Here is a 21,615-nt window from a genome sequence, read left to right on the forward strand (position 1 = left end):
GAGGAGGAGGAGGAGGACGAGGAGGAGGAGGAGGGGCGGCGCCCGCGTCACGTGACCCGGGGCAGCCCGGAAAGCTCCGAGGAGGAGCCTGGCGCCGCCATTTTCCTGCAGCCGTCTGTGCCTCTCGCCCTGCCGGGCTCCAGCTGACCAGGGGAGGGCTGGGCTGAAACTGAGGCGGGGGCCGGCGGAGTAGACGACGCCGCGTCTGACCCCGTGGCGGACCGGAGCCGGCTCTTTCCGGTCCGGGTGGCGGCGCGCGGCCCTGAGCCCCGCCCCGGGCCGGCAGGCGGAGGAGGAGGGGGGCCGGTGCGGGGTTAAGGGGGTGCGGTGGGGGCGGGGGGCGGTGGGGGGCCCTCCGGCGCTTGGGGGTGCCAGTTCCCCGCCGGCTGCCGAGCGGGAGGGCTGGCGGAGGAGCCGCAGAGATGTCCGGCCAGAGCCTGACGGACCGGATCACCGCCGCCCAGCACAGTGTCACCGGCTCCGCCGTGTCCAAGACAGTATGCAAGGCCACGACCCACGAGATCATGGGGCCCAAGAAGAAGCACCTGGACTGTGAGTGACGGCCCCCGCGCGTCTCACGCTGCCTCTTCCCTCAGCTGCGGTCTCCTCGGGGCCCGGCGGGTCCTGGGTTCCCCTCCCGGAGCCGTGTTCTCTCTCTCTTTCTCGCCTCCATCACACCTGCCCTCACGGCTTCCGTTCCCGGTCTGGACCGTCCCTGACTAGCCCGTCGCCCCCCGGGTCCCCGGGGCCCCGCCGCAGCCGGCCGCCCGCCCGCCCCCCACCTCGCCCCTCGCCCCCCGGCCGCCTCCGGTCCTGGCGCAGCCCTCTGTCCTCTGTCCTCTCTCCGCACCCAGCCGCCCGCTCCCCGGCGTCTCCCCGCCGCCGGCTCCCGGCCTCAGCGCCCCATTGTTCCCGCAGCAGCCTCCTCGGGGTTTCCGTGAGCGCCCGGACCCCCCCGTTTCTCCGCAGCCCCCGAGGGCTACCTTCCCCCCGAAGGGACAGTCCCCACTCTCTGCTCCGCCAGCCTCTCCCGTCCCTTCCCTCCCCCCCGCTTTCTCATCCACCTTTCCTCCTCCTCTCGGGTTACCTTTCTTCGCCTCTGTAGCTTAAGTTCCCCTCGTCTCATTGTAAATATTATAACTCAGTCCCCGACTCCCCCCCCCCCCCCCACCTTCCCCTGGACTATTTTTCTTTTTAGAATCGTGAAAGTAAAGGGATTCCGTTGGTGTGGGGACAGCATTGTGGGAAATTCGGGATTTTTAATCACCCCTGGTGGAATTTAGCCATTGTGTTTTCTTGCTTCGGACTGGAATAAGTTGTGAATGTCAGGCGCACCCCCCGTCCCTTTTTTTTTTTTTTTTGTCTGATGGGGATACAGAAAAATGTTTGCTGATTTTGGTGTCAGTTCTAGTAGAGCTGTTACACCTGGCGGTTTCAGTTTAAACGCTTTAGTGAAGCGTAGACTATTGGAATTCAAAGTGGATTAGTAATCAAACCCACAAATAACATACGTCTTTTAAAAAACTGGTGAAAAGTATTTGGTGATGCTTGAGTTTGGACTCCGCTCTATTTTATGCTGGTTGTCTTTTGGGACACTAGCTTTTCTTACACGGCATAACATTACACCGTTCACTGACAAATACAGTTACTCCAGAAAACTCCTCCCAACTTTTTCCAAACCTGGAAGCCACCTGTAATATCCTTTTTTATTCCACTCCTTTACCTCAAGGTACAAAGATCAGTGGATTACTCAATCTTTGACACGGTGGAGCTTTGACCTGAAACTTTAAGGGAAACATGGGCGAAAAGGCATAGTTAAGAAATAAGTTCCTTTTTTTTTTAATGGCTCTTGGACACAGAAGCCTGACTGACTTTTATCCTCGATGAAAGTTACTTTGCTTTACTGTTTGAAGCAAGAGTGAGCATGTCCTGAGAGAGAATTCACTGACGGGAGTCCTGTTTTGATTTCTCGCTTGGACTTTGGCCCTAAGGTTTGCGCTTTTATTAAAAAAAAAATGCACAAAATGTGAATTCTTCCAAGACGCTTTGCTCGTGAAGTACTGTTAGAACAAGTTATTGCTACAGACAAACCCATTATTCATTGTGACTTGTTCCTTCCTTGTGGAAAAGTTTAAAAAAACATTATTACTGCTCGGTGGTTCTTTCTGATGTGCGGTTCTTGCAGGTTGCTTGTTAAACCATCAATCCTAGACTGTTTTAAGGAATTCAGAATGTTATTTGGTGACACTTTCGTAAACGGAAAATTGTTTAAAATGCATTATGAAGCCGTAAGTGCTTTTTTGATTATCTGATATTTGGAATAGACATTTTTACTGTTCACTTCTCTTCAAATAACTACTTGGATTTCTCTATTCAATCTATGGTTGCCCTAACAATTCTTTTGTGAGGTTGGTTTCTGTTGCTTTTCAGTGTTAAAGAAACTACTTGTGACTTTGTGAACTGTTACCCTCGTCTCTCATTTCAAAATGATAAATTATAACAAGAATAGATACCGGTTTTAAAAGTCCTTTTAAAGATTTTTGTCTTATTTCAAATGTTGCAGTTCTAACACATTGTGGAAAAGGTCAGAAAATAGGCTAGGTAAGTTTAGGAGAGTGAGACTTGCTTGTGGTTTTATGAATGCGAAATGTTGGCCTTTTCTCTTATAATGGAAGCTACTGCAGAATCGAACTGGGATTACATTTGATATGGGTAATGGCACATTTGTAGTTCTTTTTCTCCACCACCGCTGTGTTTATACATTCCTACTTGTTTAAAACTTGAATATTGCTGATAATGTTTGATTTTTTTTTAATCTGTGTAGATAAGGTGCCACTACTCTTATTTCTTTCAAGTGAAGTTTTAAAAATACACTAATACTGTCTTCCCTATATTGTTTAAAACACTTATATAACCAGTTCCATTAATAAAGTACACTTAACTAAAGTTTGACCAATGAGTGGCTTTTCTAAACACCCTCTTGCCTTACACACTTTAACATAGTTTGAGGAAATTCAAAAGGCTTTCACAAACACTTTTGGGTTTTGACATCATGGACTTTTTTTCCCCCCAAACTTTAAACTTTTTATTTCGTATTGGAGTATAACCGATTAACATATGTAATTAAAAATTATGGTAGTTTCAGGTGAATAGTGAAGGGACTCAGCCATATGACACCATGGACCTTTAGGGCTTTAATGCAGATATAATTTTTCTTCTTTTAGGAATTTTTCTAGTGAAGGCTTAGTTCTGTTGTTGCACCTTTTAATATCCTGAGAAACTGTTGCCTAATTAGTTGAGCCTAATGAAAATGGTTTCATTTTTTAAATGTTAGTAGTTAATAAAAATATGCTTAGGACTGGTTTTTTTTTTCCTCTAAGCCTTTAGAGTGTGGAGGTGGTTTCTGTGCACCTTGCCAAGGTCTGTCCATATTAGGAAATGATTATTGTAATCCATGAATTATGGCCTAATGCATACTGCATTGTATATATGTTTAAGAAAGAGCTTTTGCTTTGCTTATAGAGGTCAATAGATAATAATGTTAACTAGTGTCCACAGTGGGAAAAGAGTTGTCAAACCTCTGAAACACATTTTTAAAAATAAACATGATTTGCATTTAATTCCAGGCCTCTAATGTCCATAATCAAGGTAGGAGAATAGCAGCCCTTGTACCTGAAGGACTTCTGTTTGCCAGGCACTTATTAACCATTATCTAATTTAATCCTCGCTCATAGCTATGGGATAGGCAAGTCATAGGCATAGAAGGTTGTCTCTTACTCCATTTAAAGAGATGGATGTAGAATGCTGAACACATTGGTTGAAGTACACAGAACAATTTTATAATTTATAATTTCTTAAAAACATTCTTAGCAGATTTCACAGCCTTCACTCTGCTTTTGACAAGAACACTTTTCTTTTTTCTATACTAGTTTTCTTTCCTTGGGCATTTATGTTGTGACATGTTTCACTGAAATGAAATACTATGTTAACAGATCTAATGTCTACACTTTTATATCCATGTTTTTCGCGGTTAATTTCAAGAGGCATTTCATCCTAGCCACCATCTGCCTTCCATTTTGCACAACAAAATCAAAATCACATTCTTACTAAGTATTCATTGTAAGCATATCTCTAAGGTAGATACAGTGTGGGTATTTGTGTGTTGTGTACTGGATTTAGACTCAGCCTAATTTTAATTGTGAAATTTGTGCATGCTTTTAAAGTAAGAATTTGTGAATGCTTTGAATTTATAGAAGGTGTAATTTGTATTTGGGTTAGTGGTTTTTATAACATTGAAAATACATATAAAATATTGACATGCAGCTGAATAATGGTCTTTTAAAGCAAATTATTGGTTGATTTTTAATGTCTTAATGATATTCAGTGGGTACTTAGTTTTTGTATTATCAAGAAGATGTCTGGTAACTGAAATCTAATCTGCAAGAAAATACATGTGAAGAAGGTAGTAAGTGGAAGATCTGCCTTTGATGGCTCTTGTTTAGAAATTAGGAAGCTGAGGCTTTCCAAATGGACAGTTATTTTGTATTTATGTTTGGGCTTACTGTTCTTTCTCATAAAGAATCACCATAAGAATTGTGGTTTATATTTTCATTTTCATTATATGACTTATTCTGTCCCTTATTCCTTTAATAGTTCTGAAATACAAAAAATGGTGATTGAGTCATCAAAGTGGTAATAGTAAGATTTGACTACTTCTGTCAATGCAGGAGGTGTACAGTAGAACTCTACAAATATAAGTTTTTTCCTCCTTGATATATTTAGTTCTATTTCTGGATAGTATGTATTCTAAAAGAGAAACCCAGAAAAGAATCTGATCTCTAGCCATTTCAGTACCTGCCTTATTTGTAATTAGCAAATTAATTATAAAATATCTTTGTAAAATAATTAGGCATCACTGGTGGACTTGTTATTTTAAGAAATAATGTTTAGATTTTATTCATCTATTTTTTATTCGTGTACCAGTGCTTTTTATGTTTGTATATTCTGTGTATCTGAATCATTTTTAAGATGTCTTTGAATTTAATTTTGACTCATTTGATTATCTCTCCTTTGATTTGTAGAGTACTTGTATTTAATTATATGTTTTATTTTTTTAGCTTTTGAAAGCTCTTCTACTTAATCCTTTAGTTTTTTGGCTGTGCTGAAGGCTTGTGAGATCTTAGTTTCTCAACCAGGGATTGAACCTGTACCTCCTACAGTGGACGCGTGGAGTCCTTACCACTGGATAGCTAGAGAATTCCCTAGATGTTTTAAAAATACATTAATACAATTTATTTGAAATAGTCAGAATTGTTTTAATTTAAATAAAATAGTTTATTTTGATTCTGATTATCACTTAGAATATGTAATGTGAAAGTTCACCTTTGTAATACATGGAAATCTCTTTTGTTCTGTGTTTTTTTTTTTTTTCAGTTTCAAAGTGCCTAGTTCCATGATTTCACCCTTAAAATCAAAGAAGTAAGAAAAATAAAGATTTCTTGGCCAGAGGTTACAGCCCTACCAAGGAGAAGTAGGGTTAGATTTTCAAAGTAAAGGCTTACTATTTGCTCTTCCTGTTCTTTTGGTGGCTGAAGTGGCATTTCCGTTACTTTGTGTTCTGTCTCAGTATGTTCCCTGTTAAATGGCTTTATATATTTCTCTAGAGAATTGAAGTTTTGGATTTAACCTTTTAGAATTTTGTATATTCATTGTGTGTGTGTATATATATATAGTACTTTTCATGGAGAATTGTTTGTGGGCAGTTAGAATTTACTAATGATATTCCTCGAAAAGGGTATTTTGATGACCCTAAACCTTTGTGTTAAAAATTACTTTCAGGATGGTAGTTTGCCAGATTATAAGAATACCAAGGATTTTTGAAGTTACGTTAGAATATAGTAGCAGTACTCATAGCTAGGCATGTGCTTTGTGCTTATGCCTGGATTGTGTTTATATTTATTTAACAATTGTTTATTTGTGCGTACTTTGTGCTGGGCACGCACATTACTGAACACTTTGTATTTATTAACTTGTTTATTCCTTTCAACAACTTTGTGAGAGAGATTTGTATTATTATTACCATTTTGCTGAAGAGGGAACTAAGGCATTGAGTTTAGTAATTTGCCCAAGGTTGCATAGAACTGGGATTTGAACCCAAGTGGTCTGGCATCAGGTCTGGGTTTCATCTTAATGTGACTTTTTATGTAATGCTTTTCTATTCCAGGAAATGGATAAGCCATATTTATTTACTCAAGGCAGTGTTTTTCTTTTTCCTGGCCATGCATGTGGGATCTTAAGTTTCCCAACCAGGGATCAAACCCATGTCCCCTAATGTGGAATCACAGAGTCTTAACCACTGGACTGCCAGGGAAGTCCCTTGCAGTGTTTTTTGCAGTGTGGTCCCCTGCCTCCTGGGAGTCCCCAAGACCTTTTCAGCATATTTGTGAGGTCAAAACTGTATACATATGCTGAGACGTTGTTTAGCTTTCCCATTTTCATTCTTCCACTATTGCACAGTGGAGTTTCCTGGAGGCTATGTGATATTGCAACAAGGTGAATGTAGTAGCAGATAGAAGAATCTGTTTTTTATTAAGCCAGATAGTAAAGAGTTTTGGAAAAATTAGGAAACAGTGCTACTGTTCTAAATTTTGGTTTTGGAAAATAGTTATTTTTTATGAAAAATGTTAACATGATGAGTTTTATTATTTTAAAATGAATTAATCTTTAAAAATTTCTGAGTTTTAATTTCTAACCCTCACAGTAAATATCAGAGAAAAACCACATAAAAGCTCTTTGGAGTCCTTAATTTTTAAGATTGTAAATGTTCTGAGACTGAAAAAAAAATGCAACTTGAAGGAAGAGTGTATGTTAAGATGGGAGGAAAAGAAACTGAGTAACTAGATTTAAGTGGTCCTTGCAATTCTCAGAGTAATTTTGCATTTGATTTGATGGGTAACAGTGACCCAGTCATTGTTAAGACTGAGCAAGAGATGTGACATAATCCTTTGATTATGCCATACTGTTGAGTAGAGTGGAAAGAATGTGATGTGTGACTTTCAAAGGAGACTGCACTGGGGCAAAGAGTTCTAACAGTAATAATGTAATTTTTCCTAAAAGACCTTGATAAAGTCCGTCTTTAGTTGACATTCTCGATCCTCTTTTTCCTCACTTTTTGGTTTTGTTGTATTTTGTTTTAAATATAGCTGAGCTGTTTATTTTTCAGCTAAGCAGGTTGGGTACCAGTTGTGCCAAAGTAAGTTCTTGACTCCAAAACTGTTAGCCATCCTTTGCAGATACCATTCCTAGGACACAAAATATCTTTGCGCTGTGTCAAAACAGATCCATCCTTCCTCTTTAACCTTCTTTAAACTAACTTGCTTTTGTTAAAGTTCATGTTTTAAATCACCTCTTTCATAAGGACACTACTGAACAACTCCCCCTGGTTATTCTGATTCTCTGTATATTTTGGGTTCATGCGTATTTTAATTGTGAATAGAAACTGTTCTTTTTTGTACTGTTGTATATCTCTTCTCACAGTACCTAATCAGTGGTGCTTTGGGTACTCATTAAATACTGAATGCACGCTATCTCCTGTCACAGCTCAGGCTATTGAATGAACCACTTATGGACATAGTAGCATCGAGATCTATTCCAGTAGATATTTTAACTGTTTTTATGGGCATTATCTTAGTTCCAGTGAATGATAATCACTTGGTTACAAAATTATATATAAAGTCGTTCAGTAGCATTGATAAAAAACATATCAAATTGCTGTATTTCATGGGACCCATGAGGAATTGAGGTTTAGTTTTGTTTCAATATTTTGTGATTTTCCCAAAGTGGTGGTATAGTAAAGAAAAAAATTTCATGGTTACAGCTACTCAGTTTGAAAGCTCTTTTAAAATGCATGACTTTGAGGATGTGGTCTTAAAAGAAGAAATTAATTTTAAGAATTATATTTGAAATATGTATCAGAGTTGCTTCCTTGTACAGCTCCAGGAGGTGCTGATCACATTATAATCTATGTGGAGGCTGCTTCCTGTATATAACTGTATCGCAACTTCACTTTAGATATAGGAAAGGTTGCAGTACACATTAAGTAGATAATGTCAGAATGCAAAAGAGATGACTGTTTTAGAATGGAGGTTGGAGTGATAATAGTGATGGCTGTGATAGTAAGACCACTAAATCTAGATCATCAATCAGTTGATTCCAGGGGCTGGTACGAATTGCTGAAAGTCTTCTCTGAATGCTTGGAATTCCAGGAGTGATTTCTGAAATGGTGCTGGTATTTATAGTCATAAACTTGGTACTTGAAAGCTTGCTAGGGGCCCTGATTTACTCAAGGGAAATTTTTTCCAGGTAGTGATTGAAGTGCTTTCCAAACTTCTATCCTCACTTAAAGAGAGCAGGTGTACTTTACAAGTGACTTCATAGGGTCTACTTAGTTGCTGTATTTTAACGTATGGTGGTGGTTTAGTTGCTCAGTCCTATCCGACTCTTTCGTAACCCCATGGACTGTAGCCCGCCAGGCTCCTCTGTCCGTGGGATTTTCCAGGCAAGAATATTAGTGTGGGCTGCCATTCCCTTCTCCATAGCAACTTCCCAACCCAGGGATTGAACCTGAATCTCCTGCATTGGTAGGAGGATTCTTTACTACTGAGCCACCAGGGAAGCCCCATTTTAATGTCTTGGTTCATCCAACAAGTTCAGCCTACCCAATACATTTTTCTGCTAATTATAGGTCTTTATAGGTCTCCTCATGTGATTTATAAGCTCTAAGAAAAAGCGTCATGATGTGTGTGTGTGTATTAAGATTTTTATGTGCTGGTAATAGAGTTGGACTGTGAGGAAAGCTGAGCGCCGAAGAATTGATGCTTTTGAACTGTGGTGTTGGAGAAGACTCTTGAGAGTCCCTTGGACTGCAAGGAGATCCAACCAGTCCATTCTGAAGGAGATCAGTCCTGGGTGTTCATTGGAAGGACTGATGCTGAAGCTGAAACTCCAATACTTTGGCCATCTCATGCGAAGAGTTGACTCATTGGAAAAGACTGATGCTGGGAGGGATTGGGGGCAGGAGAAGAAGGGAACGACAGAGAATGAGATGGCTGGATAGCACATCGCTGACTCGATGGACATGAGTTCGGGTGAACTCCGGGAGTTGGTGATGGACAGGCCTGGCGTGCTGCGATTCATGGGGTCTCGAAGAGTCGGACACAACTGAGCGACTGAACTGAACTGAATAGAGTTCGTTATCTTGTGAAAGCTTGAGAAATACAGAAGTAACATTTTAAATACATCTCCTGTGCAGAAATATTACTTTAGTTCATGCATATATCAAAAGTAATTACAGTGATATTCACTCTGGAAAGGGTTTGCAGACCTTTTTGTTGTATTTGAAACAATTCTTTACAGAAATTTGATTTCATGCACGGTATTGAACAATTTGAGATTTTGACATTTAAGTCATACAGAGCTATTGTGAAAAGGGGGATTGTGAGGTAAAGGGATTCTTTTATGCAAAATTTTTGGGAAGTGCTGCACCTCATGGCATGTGGTATTTTAGTTTTCCAACCAGCGGTCAAACCTGCTCCCCCTGCAGTGGAAGTTGGGAGTCTTAACCACTAGACTGCCAGGGACGTCTCTTGTATGCAAGTTTTAAATTGAGATGTAGTTCACATAACATCCAATATTCACAATGTTGTGTGTAACCTTTACCACTATCTAATTCCAGAATATTTTCTACCACCTCAAAAAGAAAATAGCTATCTGTTCGCAGTCAGCTCCCCAATCTCACCACCCTCTTTCACTGGCAACCAGTAATCTGCTTTCTATCTATGGATTTTCCTTATCTGGACATTTCGTATAAACAGAATCATACAATTCTTGGCCTTTCATGTCTGGTTTCTTTCACTTAGCATAAAACTTTCCAGGTTTGTGGATGTTGTAGCATGTAACAATACTTCATTTTTTCTAGAACCCCTAATAATACTCCCTTTATGGATAGACCACATTTTGTTCTTTCGTCCATTGATGGACATTTGGGCTGTTTACCCCTTTAAATCCACCAAGGATAGTATTGCTATGAACATCTGTATAAAAATGTTTGTGTTAACACGTGTTTTCAGTTCTCTTGGGTATGTACCAAAGAGAAGAATTTCTGATAGTTAAATGTTTAACTTTTTGAGGGTTTACCAGGTTGTTTTCCACAGCAGCTGTACCATTTTATATTCCCAAGAGCAATGTATAAAGGTTTCAGTTTCTCTGTATACTTTCTAACACTTATTATTTTCAGGGTATTTAAAATTTAATTAAATTTTTTTCATTGTAGTCATCCTAGTTAAATACATACATACATGTGTTTATGTGTGTATAATGATTTTGCTTGAAGTGAAGTGAAAGTTGCTCAGTCGTGTCTGACTCTTTGTGATCCCATGGACTATACAGTCGTTGGAATTCTCCAGGCCAGAATACTGGAGTGGGTCGCCTTTCCCTTCTCCAGGGGATCTTCCCAACCCAGGGATTGAACCCAGGTCTCCCGCATTGGCGGCAGATTCTTTACCAGCTGAGCCACAAGGGAAGCCCGAGAATACTGGAGTGGGTAGCCTATCCCTTCTCCAGTGGATCTTTCCGACCCAGGAATCAAACCTGGGTCTCCTGCATGGAAGGTGGATTCTTTACCAACTGAGCTATTAGGGAAGCTGGTAATGATTTTGCTTAACATTTTCCAAATGACTAGTGATGTTAAACATCTTTTTAATGATGTTGAGCTTACTGTCCATTTGTATATTTTTGAAAATATGTCTATTCAGATCCTTTGCCCATTTGAAATTTGGCTCTTTATTTATTTTGGAAGCCCAGAAGAGTTCTTTGGTATTCTGGAGAGTAGGTCCTTATGTGACTTCTATGACTGTTTTTTCCCATCCTGCGTTTTACCTTTCTACTTTTTTGATAGTAATCCCTCTACACCCTGCCCTTTTAAAAATTAATTGAAGTATAGTTGACTTACAATATTTTATTAGTTTCAGGTATGCAGTATAGTGATTCATAATATTTTTATAAATGATGTGCAAACCTTTTTAATTTTGAAGTTCAGTTTTTTGTATTTTCTGTTATTTGTGCTTTTGCTATTTCATCTTAAGAAACCATTGACTAGTCCAAGGTTATGCAGATTAAGGCCCTAACTACTCCTGAGAGTTTTATGTTTTTTAGCTCTTTTAGGTTTGATCAGTTTTGAGTTAATTTTTATATATGGTGTGTGGCGGCAAGGTGATAGTAAGGAAAATGGAGGATATTTGAGTTTTTCCCCTTCTTTTGAGGTTGACATGGGGTACAACTCTGCTTCTTCTGTGTGACATAGAAGTAGAGACTAATGAGGGACAAAAAATTTTCCTTAATGCATTCTCCAGTACTGGTATAATTCATTGACTGTGGAAAATTAATGTCAAAAATTTTTAATTGGGTAGAGCACTTACTCTAATCCAACAAACTTTTTTTTTTTTTTAACGTTTTCAGGGTAGTTTAAATGTGTGAAGAGATAACACATAGTTGGATGAGGATCAATAAGCAGTTACTTTTGTTGACACAGAATGGTGTGTATGATTCCATAATATCTTACACTTACCCATAATGACACTTTTTATGTGATGCAACGCTCTATAGCTTCTATAATTATAAATTTATAATTGCATGTCTTCTGTACTGTGCTAAATAGAGCATATAGCAAGTTTGTAATGAAAAGATGCTTAAAGAATGAAGGAGGGATAACATTTTCTTGGGGGATTGCTAATGTGTTACCAAACAATGTTTTAGGTTTTTTCTGTGAAGGAAGAGAAAGATTGTTGTAGGGGTAATGTCTTCACTATGAGTAGTAGTTGTTCGGTTAACCTTTTTTCTGTTTTCATAATGAAGCTACTTTTTATTCTTTATGGTTTGAGAACATGAGGAATTATGGATGTTAAGAAGTAGACTTCCGGAGTTAGATTATATAAAATTAGGGTAGTTTGACACACTTAAAATATTTATTCCAGGACCTATTTAATATTGATATATTTGACTTCAAATGTTTCTTATGCTTTTTTTTTCCCCCTATTATGAATTTTATTTGCTAACGTATGATTGTTGTGAGTGTATTCCTGGCAGCCTTTGACTTTAGACTCTGTGTTATCTGCAGTAGTTCACTTGACTGCAGAATGCTGTAAATGCTTTCCTTGCTACCTGCTTGTGTGTCTTGTTGTAAGACATTGGCAGAACATGTAAAGTGCAAAGGAAGATAGTTAGAAATGAAATATATAACTTTAATAGGCTATATAATGAATGAACTGGATGTTGACCTTGATTGACTTGTTGAAATCCAAATTAATTTTTTGGAAAGATAAATCTTAATTCATTTGTGTACCCACAGACTCAAGAACTGAGCATTTTGTTTGACTTTATGTTTCTTGGAGAAGGCCTTGAATGGAAAAAGAATTATATGAGCAGATTTTTTTTTTTAATTTCATATATTTTAGTAAAATTATCTAGTAAACTATATTATGATCTTTTGCTTGTTCTGTGAGCAAGACTATGGGGTGAAGGTTCAGAGATTGAGTTGTGTTGAGTTGCACAGTGCCAGCAAAAACCCTGGTTAGAAAGAAGCATTAAGTGGGTGGAGTGGTAAAGAAAAGTGATTGAAGTCTAGGAAATATTGGAAAAATGAATGACACTTGGTCATTACCCTAAAAGGAACATGAGAGCTAATGGTGAAAATGTGTAAACAAATAACTAATACATTGAGATAAATGCGTAATATTATTTACATAAAGTATGAGAATATGGGATGGAGTAATTAATTTTGAAGGAGTTAGTGACAGCTTCGTAGAGGAGGTAACAGATATTTTAAGGATGAACAGAGATTTGCCAGACGGACAGAGAAATTCCTTCTAAATAGATTAGCACATGCAGTGACACAAAGGCAAGAAAGAGCGTTTTGGTGTGTTTGGTGAAAACTGTGAGTAGTGAGTGTCATATAGTGGAAGGTAAACTGTTAATGAGAATGGGGGGTGATGAGGTTGGAGAGAGAGCCCTTAAGTGTCTTGAAACGGACAGGAGTTAACCTTGATAAACTGGTCTCTTCTGCCCAGATCTTCATTTTAGACTCCCTTTCCTTCTGTTAGCTGCTCTCACAGTTTTCCATGCCAGTGTTAGAGAACTGCAGAAGTACTGAATGTTGTTATATGTGGTCGTTTGGGTCGCTGAATGAATAGAACCAGGTACACTGATTGAATGACTTTTGTGGGCTTGTTTGCAGGTAGAAGTTTTTTTGTTTCAACTTTATGAATGAACTTAAACACAAACTATCTTATTATCTGATGAGAGTCAGTGTGAATAGGAAAAGTTTGCTAAGATTCTTGGGGGCATGTTTGATTTATGTGATTTAACAATTGATAGCAATTTGTTACATAGGATACATTATTAGTTTCTTTAGCTTTTTAAAGGTCAATTTCTCCCGAACAAGACTTTATTAGTCTAATGGAAATTAATACTCATTAGCAATTACGTGTTGTCTACTAGTATAAACAAGCTACTGTGTTGAGATTATTGAGAAATCTAAAAGTGAAATTATTTGTTTGATCATGTCCTCAGTCTAGTAAGGAAGACGACATATACAGATAGTTACATTATGGGGCAGCAGTGTAAGATAAGCTCAGAATGGATGTCATTGAAAATTAGAGGGGAGAGAGATAATTGCTTTTGATAAAGGAGGAGAAATGGACCTTAAATGGTAATTAGGAGGGATAGGCATTTCAGGTGGAGGAAAGAGCATGAGCAAACTTTGTAGGTAGCAAACCTGGAACTGTGTTTGGAAAACAAAGGAATCTAGATGGTAAACAGGAATCTACCTTCCTTGTAGATGATAAATGGGCTGCTTTGAGGCCAGAGGAAGAACAGGTCAGGCTTGAGGGGAAGTATAGTTGGAACAGCTGTCTGGGATGAGATTGTGGAGAGAATATGGATTTTAATCCTGTGACCTTTAGATATTTCTCATTTCCTGGCTTCCCTGGTGGCTCAGAGGATAAAGCATCTGCCTGCAATGCAGAAGACCCAGGTTTGATCCCTGGGTGGGGAAGATCCCCTGGAGGAGGGCATGGCAACCCACTCCAGTATTCTTGCCTGGAGAATCCCATGGACAGAGGAGCCTGATGGGCTGCAGTCCACGGGGTCGCAAAGAGTCAGACATGACTGAGTGACTTCACTTTCTTTCTTTCACTTTTGGCTACTGTAGGTAAAGTGATAAATTTGTGAATTAATGCCTTAAACCTTATTTTTATTTCATAGAATATAGAAATCTAAGCATTAATTTTGTTTCAAAGATTCTTTGTTTGATGGAGAGACTATTTCTTGAAGTATATGTATACTGTGAATATATATTGTGGATGGAGGTTGCATCCTGGAACTTATATTAGGCCAACACTGCATCCATTTTTGTGATTGTAGCTGCTTACTCTTTTTTGGTCTGCAACCATCTGTGTACTTGGGACCACCACTAAGAGAAGATCAGGGAGTTTCCTGGCTGTGAGGTTAGGACTCTGCACACTAATTGCTGAGGACCCAGGTTCAATCCCTGGTCAGGGATTAGCCAAAAAAAAACACAGAGTTTGCTTTTATTTGCAGGTACATGTATGTATAGTTGCTCTTGAGCTAACTTTTCAAATACAGCATGAGCTATCTTTATTTTTGGCAATATTTTCACCTTTTGTGACTTTAAGCAACTTATTGGTATCATTTAGAATAATCCTTAGTTGTATACAATCTAAATTATATTAGGAAACTTGTAATATTTATTGTGCTGCCATCCATGGGGACACAAAGAGTTGGATATGACTGGGTGACTGAACAACAACAACAGTATTTATTGTACCTTTTTAAGTGCAGTTTGCCTATCTTCACATAGCAGTTTTGAAAAGGGAGGGGCAAGATTTTGGAAGTGTGTACCATTTTTATCAGGAGAGTAGAAAACAAAACATCTCACTAATTGTAGTTCCTAGCTTTGTTTCAGGTGAGATACTGAGAAGTTGGTCTAGTTTTGATTTATAAGGCCACTGTGAAGATAAATACAAAATTGAATGGATTGCTCTACATGAATTTGTTTTTAAGAACTGAATATCCAAGAGGGTTACAGGATAGCTGCATTTGATCTTTTGAAGATCTGGCTTGTTCTTTACATGAAAGACATTATCTTCTGTTTTCAAATCTGGGAGATACAATCACATTATCCTTATTCCCATTTGTACATTTGTTTTTAGAAGTAAAACCGCTCTTTAATAATCACTGAGAAGTTAAGGTTTAACAGGCAGTATTTCCTTTTTTATTTTTCTTTTCTCAACATTAGCTTTTATAACTTTTCTTCACAGAACTGTATAGTTGTATATTAGTTAGCAGGTTTGGAATTAGTGTTAGGTGTTAGTTTAGTATGAGGTTTTAGATTTGGTATAGGATAAACCCTCCTTTATTTTTGTTTTTCATACTCTTGCAAAAGGTTGTTTCGAATTGGTGACCTGGAGTGGACAAAGGCATTGTTTTCAGGTGACTTGGGTAGCACATCCCAGAAACACTGCATGAACATAGCTGAGTGGCAGGAAAGAAGGATAAGTACTGACGTAAAAGTTAGTTATAGAAAAAGAAATGAATTATAGAGTTGCAACTGGCAGCTAAGTTAGAAAGGTATTTATAAGGCAGCTCAGGCGGCTGAGACACTCCTTGACTGATTGCAGAAAGAAAACCGCTTCTTCCTATCAGGAGGTGGAAACGATTTTAAGAGTAGCTTAAGCTGCTTCTTATCTTTGTGCTTGTAGACTTAACCTAAAAATGCTTTTTATTTTCCTCATCAGTTAGGTTTTCCTAACTTAGCCAGTGACCAACCAAGAAGGTGATGTAGCTTTTGAGGCCCTTTATAAACATAGTTTACTTGCTCTCCTATTATTTAGAATTAGTAATGATTACATCTCTGGGGCCGAAACCTTGGCTTTTTAACCTTGCATATAAATGAAGGCTTGTAGTAGTTAAGGCATTTTGAGATGGGAATACCAAAAATCTTGAAACCTGTTTCTTGTGAACTTGGGTTGAATATTATGATTTCTTCGGTATACCCTGTCAACTTCAGTTTATTGCAGTCAGAATGAAAATGAGGATGCCAATGCACAGAATATACATACCAGATAAGAAGTGGTTACTGTCTGTACTAGAAATTAGGTTTGTGAGGGCTAAAGAGAAATGTGTGAATTTTAGAATAATTGGAGTAGGTGATGACAAGACTTGAACCATGTAGAATGAACAGAAAGAGAATTCAGAGAAAATATGTATATGTCTTCATCTATCCTCTAGTGGAAAGATTACTGTTTTAAATAATCAGCTATGGGTTTGTGTTAACTTAAGGTAGGCAAGTATTTAAAGTTTTTCAATGGAGATAACAGCATCCCTTGTCTTGTCAAAGTGTTAGTTGTTCTGTCGTGTTGGACTCTTTGCCACCCTGTGGACTGTAGCCCACCAGGCTCCTCTGTCCATGGAATTCTCCAGGCAAGAATACTGGAGTGGGTAGCCATTCCTTTCTCCTGGGGATATTCCAGACCCAAGGGTTGAACCTAGGTCTCTTGCATTGAAGGCAGATTCTTTACTGTCTGAGCTACCAGGGGAAGCTCTTTGCCTTGTCAAAGGCACCAGTAATACAGAATTAAAGGACTGAGAATTGAAAGAACTTTTTGGCAAACCCAATATGAAGAAATCCCCACATATAAAGATTTTGCCACTCTTAAGATTGAGTGCAAGTATCTGGTTAACATTTCTCAGTGGGAAGAGGTTGGGCTTTATAAATTTTCTGAAGGTTTTGTAAGACACCTTTTGGAGGTGGTTTCATAATACTATTGGAGAAGGAAATGGCAACCCACTCCAGTGTTCTTACCTGGAGAATCCCAGGGACGGGGGAGCCTTGGTGGGCTGCTGTCTATGGGGTCGCACACAGTCGGACATGACTGAAGCGACTTAGCAGCAGCAGCAGCAGCATAGTACTATATTGGAAAAGTGATGGAGGAATAGTCTACTAAAGTTGACTAATAAAATATGATACTAAATAAAATAAGTGATATCTAATATTTCATGGTGCTTTAAAGTTGTAAAGTATTCTGAATATGTTGTCTTACAATATATTCTTGTGAAAATTAATGACTGCTATCCCTGTTTTTAAAACAGAGAACTTAAAACTGGGTGAGTAATTAACATGCCTTGAAGTTATAAAGGTGTAGAATAGTGACTCTAGAATTTGGTTCTAGAGCCTCTAGTTATTCTGAGTCACTTCATCCTGTAATAGTATAATCCTAGCACATGGAAATGGATTTGACCAAGCACGGAAGTGTTGGAGAGACAGTCTAGAGCAGAATTTTAGTGACGGGTGGAATTAGCATCCTCATGATTACTGTTCAAAGCAGATTGGAAACAAATTGGATATCTTAGAACAGACTGTCAAATAAGTGTGCGTCAGAGAAGGACTCTTAATAGGGAAAAATGCACTTCAAAGAAATAAAAAGAACTAAAAACCAGACACCCCCTTCTCCCCACCTGCCAATCAACCCTTCTGGAAGGTAGCCAGTATAGCAGTGAAAGGGAAAGCTAATGTTCTCCGGTATTTGTCAAATTTAGGCAAGGATTATGCTCTAAAAGTAGCAGTCTTCACAGTAGTAGTGTTTTAGTTGGGTAGAAGGCTATTTGGGGAGTCCTTGTCACTATAGCGGAATGAAGCAGGGCAAAGACTAAGAGTTTTGCCAAGAAAATGCACTGGTCATAACAAACACCCTCTTCCAATAACACAAGAGAAGACTCTATACATGGACATCACCAGATGGTCAATACGGAAATCAGATTGGTTATATTCTTTGCAGCCAAAGATGGAGAAGCTCTATACAGTGAACAAAAACAAGACCAGGAGCTGACTGTGGCTCAGACCATGAACCCTTTATTGCCAAATTCAGACTTAAATTGAAGAAAGTAGGGAAAACCACTAGACCATTCAGGTATGACCTAAATCAAATCCCTTATGATTATACAGTGGAAGTGAGAAATAGATTTAAGGGCCTAGATATGATAGATAGAGTGCTTGATGAACTATGGAATGCGGTTCGTGACATTGTAGGGGAGACAGGGATCAAGACCATCCCCATGGAAAAGAAATGCAAAAAAGCAAAATGGCTGTCTGGGGAGGCCTTACAAATAGCTGTGAAAGGAAGAGAAGCGAAAAGCAAAGGAGAAAAGGAAAGATATAAGCATCTGAATGCAGAGTTCCAAAGAATAGCAAGAAGAGATAAGAAAGCCTTCTTCAGCGATCAATGCAAAGAAATAGAGGAAAACAACAGAATGGGAAAGACTAGGGATCTCTTCAAGAAAATCAGAGATACCAAAGGAACATTTCATGCAAAGATGGGCTCGATAAAGGACAGAAATGGTATGGACCTAACAGAAGCAGAAGATACTAAGAAGAGGTGGCAAGAATACACAGAAGGACTGTACAAAAAAGATCTTCACGACCCAGATAATCACGATGATGTGATCACTGACCTAGAGCCAGACATCCTGGAATGTGAAGTCAAGTGGGCCTTAGAAAGCATCACTACGAACAAAGCTAGTGGAGGTGATGGAATTCCAGTTGAGCTATTCCAAATCCTGAAAGATGATGCTGTGAAAGTGCTGCACTCAATATGCCAGCAAATTGGGAAAACTCAGCAGTGGCCACAGGACTGGAAAAGGTCAGTTTTCATTCCAATCCCAAAGAAAGGCAATGCCAAAGAATGCTCAAACTACCGCACAATTGCACTCATCTCACACGCTAGTAAAGTAATGCTCAAAATTCTCCAAGCCAGGCTTCAGCAATATGTGAACCGTGAACTTCCTGATGTTCAAGCTGGTTTTAGAAAAGGCAGAGGAACCAGAGATCAAATTGCCAACATCCGCTGGATCATGGAAAAAGCAAGAGAGTTCCAGAAAAACATCTACTTCTGCTTTATTGACTATGCCAAAGCCTTTGACTGTGTGGATCACAAGAAACTGTGGAAAATTCTGAAAGAGATGGGAATACCAGACCACCTGATCTGCCTCTTGAGAAATTTGTATGCAGGTCAGGAAGCAACAGTTAGAACTGGACATGGAATAACAGACTGGTTCCAAATAGGAAAAGGAGTTCGTCAAGGCTGTATATTGTCACCCTGCTTATTTAGCTTATATGCAGAGTACATCATGAGAAACGCTGGGCTGGAAGAAACACAAGCTGGAATCAAGATTGCTGGGAGAAATATCAATCGCCTCAGATATGCATATGATACCACCCTTATGGCAGAAAGTGAAGAGGAACTCAAAAGCCTCTTGATGAAAGTGAAAGTGGAGAGTGAAAAAGTTGGCTTAAAGCTCAACATTCAGAAAACGAAGATCATGGCATCTGGTCCCATCACTTCATGGGAAATAGATGGGGAAACAGTGTCAGACTTTATTTTTCTGGGCTCCAAAATCACTGCAGTTGGTGACTCCAGCCATGAAATTAAAAGGCGCTTACTCCTTGGAAGAAAAGTTATGACCAACCTAGATAGCATATTCAAAAGCAGAGACATTACTTTGCCAACAAAGGTTCGTCTAGTCAAGGCTATGGTTTTTCCTGTGGTCATGTATGGATGTGAGAGTTGGACTGTGAAGAAGGCTGAGCGCAAAAGAATTGATGCTTTTGAACTGTGGTGTTGGAGAAGACTCTTGAGCATCCCTTGGACTGCAAGGAGATCCAACCAGTCCATTCAGAAGGAGGTCAGCCCTGGGATTTCTTTGGAAGGAATGATGCTAAAGCTGAAACTCCAGTACTTTGGCCACTTCATGCGAAGAGTTGACTCATTGGAAAAGACTCCGATGCTGGGAGGGATTGGGGGCAAGAGGAGAAGGGGACGACAGAGGATGAGATGGCTGGATGGCATCACTGACTCGATGGATGTGAGTCTGAGTCAACTCCAGGAGTTGGTGATGGACAGGGAGGCCTGGCGTGCTGCGATTCATGGGGTTGCAAAGAGTCGGACATGACTGAGCGACTGATCTGATCTGATTTTATCTGTCACTATAGCAAAAGAGAAATTGGTGCAGGGTTGGTATTGTGAAATGAAGGGAGAAAGGGGATTAAATTTTCCTGCTGCTTGTCTGGACCATTTTAAGATTTATATCATCTTAACAATCAAGTGAAAGATACATTCTTTCAAATTTGAGGAGTTCCTCAGATACCCATTCAGAAACAGAATGTGAGTATTGAAAACTATTTGTGATATTGCTGCTAAGTTACTTCAGTCGACTCTGTGTGACCCCATAAATGGCAGCCCACCAGCCTCCCCCGTCCCTGGGATTCTCCAGGCAAGAACACTGGAGTGGGTTGCCATTTCCTTCTCCAATATTTGTGATATTATCTGTACCTAAATACAGATACTTGCATGAAAGAACAAACTTTTTATTCTTACTCTTTTATTATTAGTGTTTTTGAAGTTGGTACATAAAAGCAGAACTAAATAAAAACCTATTGTAATTACTATGTACAATATATGTTGTGTTAAATCCATTGTTTCCAAATACTGTAGTAGTAGAGGTCAGTTTATCAAAGTGTCTTATATTGAGAAATACTTAAAGTCTATATTTAGGGGAAATAAATCCATGATTAACTGTTCAGTGTGCAGAATAAGTTATGATTATGTCAAATTTTAATAGAACTATCTTCAAAACACTGATTTTTGCTTTAAAATACTTAGGTTAATGACTTTTAAACATAGAGTGATTCAGATACCTTTATTTTGGAATAACTTCCCTATTCTCTTGCGTAGTTCTGAGAAAAATGTTTTCAGATCAACAAACATTTAAACGTGGGGTTTTTTAATTCTTTAATATTACTGAAGCATAGTTTACATGGTATTTTTAAGTTGAAAAAATAATATCTTCAATTTTAGCAGTTTTATAAAGTAGATTTTAATCTCAGAATATATTATGCTTTGTATGAAATTCATTTGTCATGAACTTTTCAGATTCTTTTTTTTAATATGAGAAATGGGCAAACATGGGTTTATAGTGAATTTTATAAAAACAGCTGTATGGTTATGAAATGTATGAAAATGGAGATCTTTTGGCTGAAATGCTCCTAGTAATCACTAGGAAAAATACTTTGTCCTTAGTTTAGAGTGATTTATTAATAATGTATTATTTCCTCACATTTTTCACTTACAGAGCATTATTTCAAAACTTAAAGGCATGTAGATGGGCTGTTATTTGGTGGTTACTATTTTCAGTTGTATCTGTCATTATTGTTTATATCAGTTAGAAAAAAGATTTTTCAGAAATGGCTTTTACTCTAAGAAGGGTGCCTGCTTCATGAACTGTAGTAGATTACTGGTGCCGCTTTGACTCACTGAAGGGGAACATACTGCTCTGCTTTAATTTTGAAGTGTGTGAATAAATGAGATTCCCGCCGTCTCTTACTGAACTATCTGGGTAATGCTAGAGGCTTTTGCAGGATCAACAAGGTTGCTGTTCATCAAGACTTAGGTTTGGCAAGGGTGAAGCAGACAGGTGATGGAACGAATG

At 38.8% G+C, this 21,615-nt stretch overlaps 1 protein-coding gene across 12 annotated transcripts in view; it reads left to right on the forward strand.

Moving 5' to 3' along the window:
• The first annotated feature begins 334 nt into the window (after positions 1–334).
• The window catches only part of PICALM (phosphatidylinositol binding clathrin assembly protein), a 100,927-nt gene continuing 79,646 nt past the window's right edge, over positions 335–21,615 (forward strand). For 3 of the 12 annotated variants that reach the window (XM_070365044.1, XM_070365043.1, XM_070365048.1), the window contains exon 1: positions 335–552. In XM_070365044.1, the coding sequence (XP_070221145.1) occupies positions 423–552 (130 nt within the window). In that variant the 5' untranslated portion in view covers positions 335–422. The remainder of the gene's footprint in view (positions 553–21,615) is intronic. The other 9 variants (XM_070365042.1, XM_070365046.1, XM_070365047.1 and 6 more) reach the window with 4 other exon arrangements.

This window comes from Bos mutus, chromosome 29 (genome assembly GCF_027580195.1).
Source record: "Bos mutus isolate GX-2022 chromosome 29, NWIPB_WYAK_1.1, whole genome shotgun sequence".
NCBI lineage: Eukaryota > Metazoa > Chordata > Mammalia > Artiodactyla > Bovidae > Bos > Bos mutus.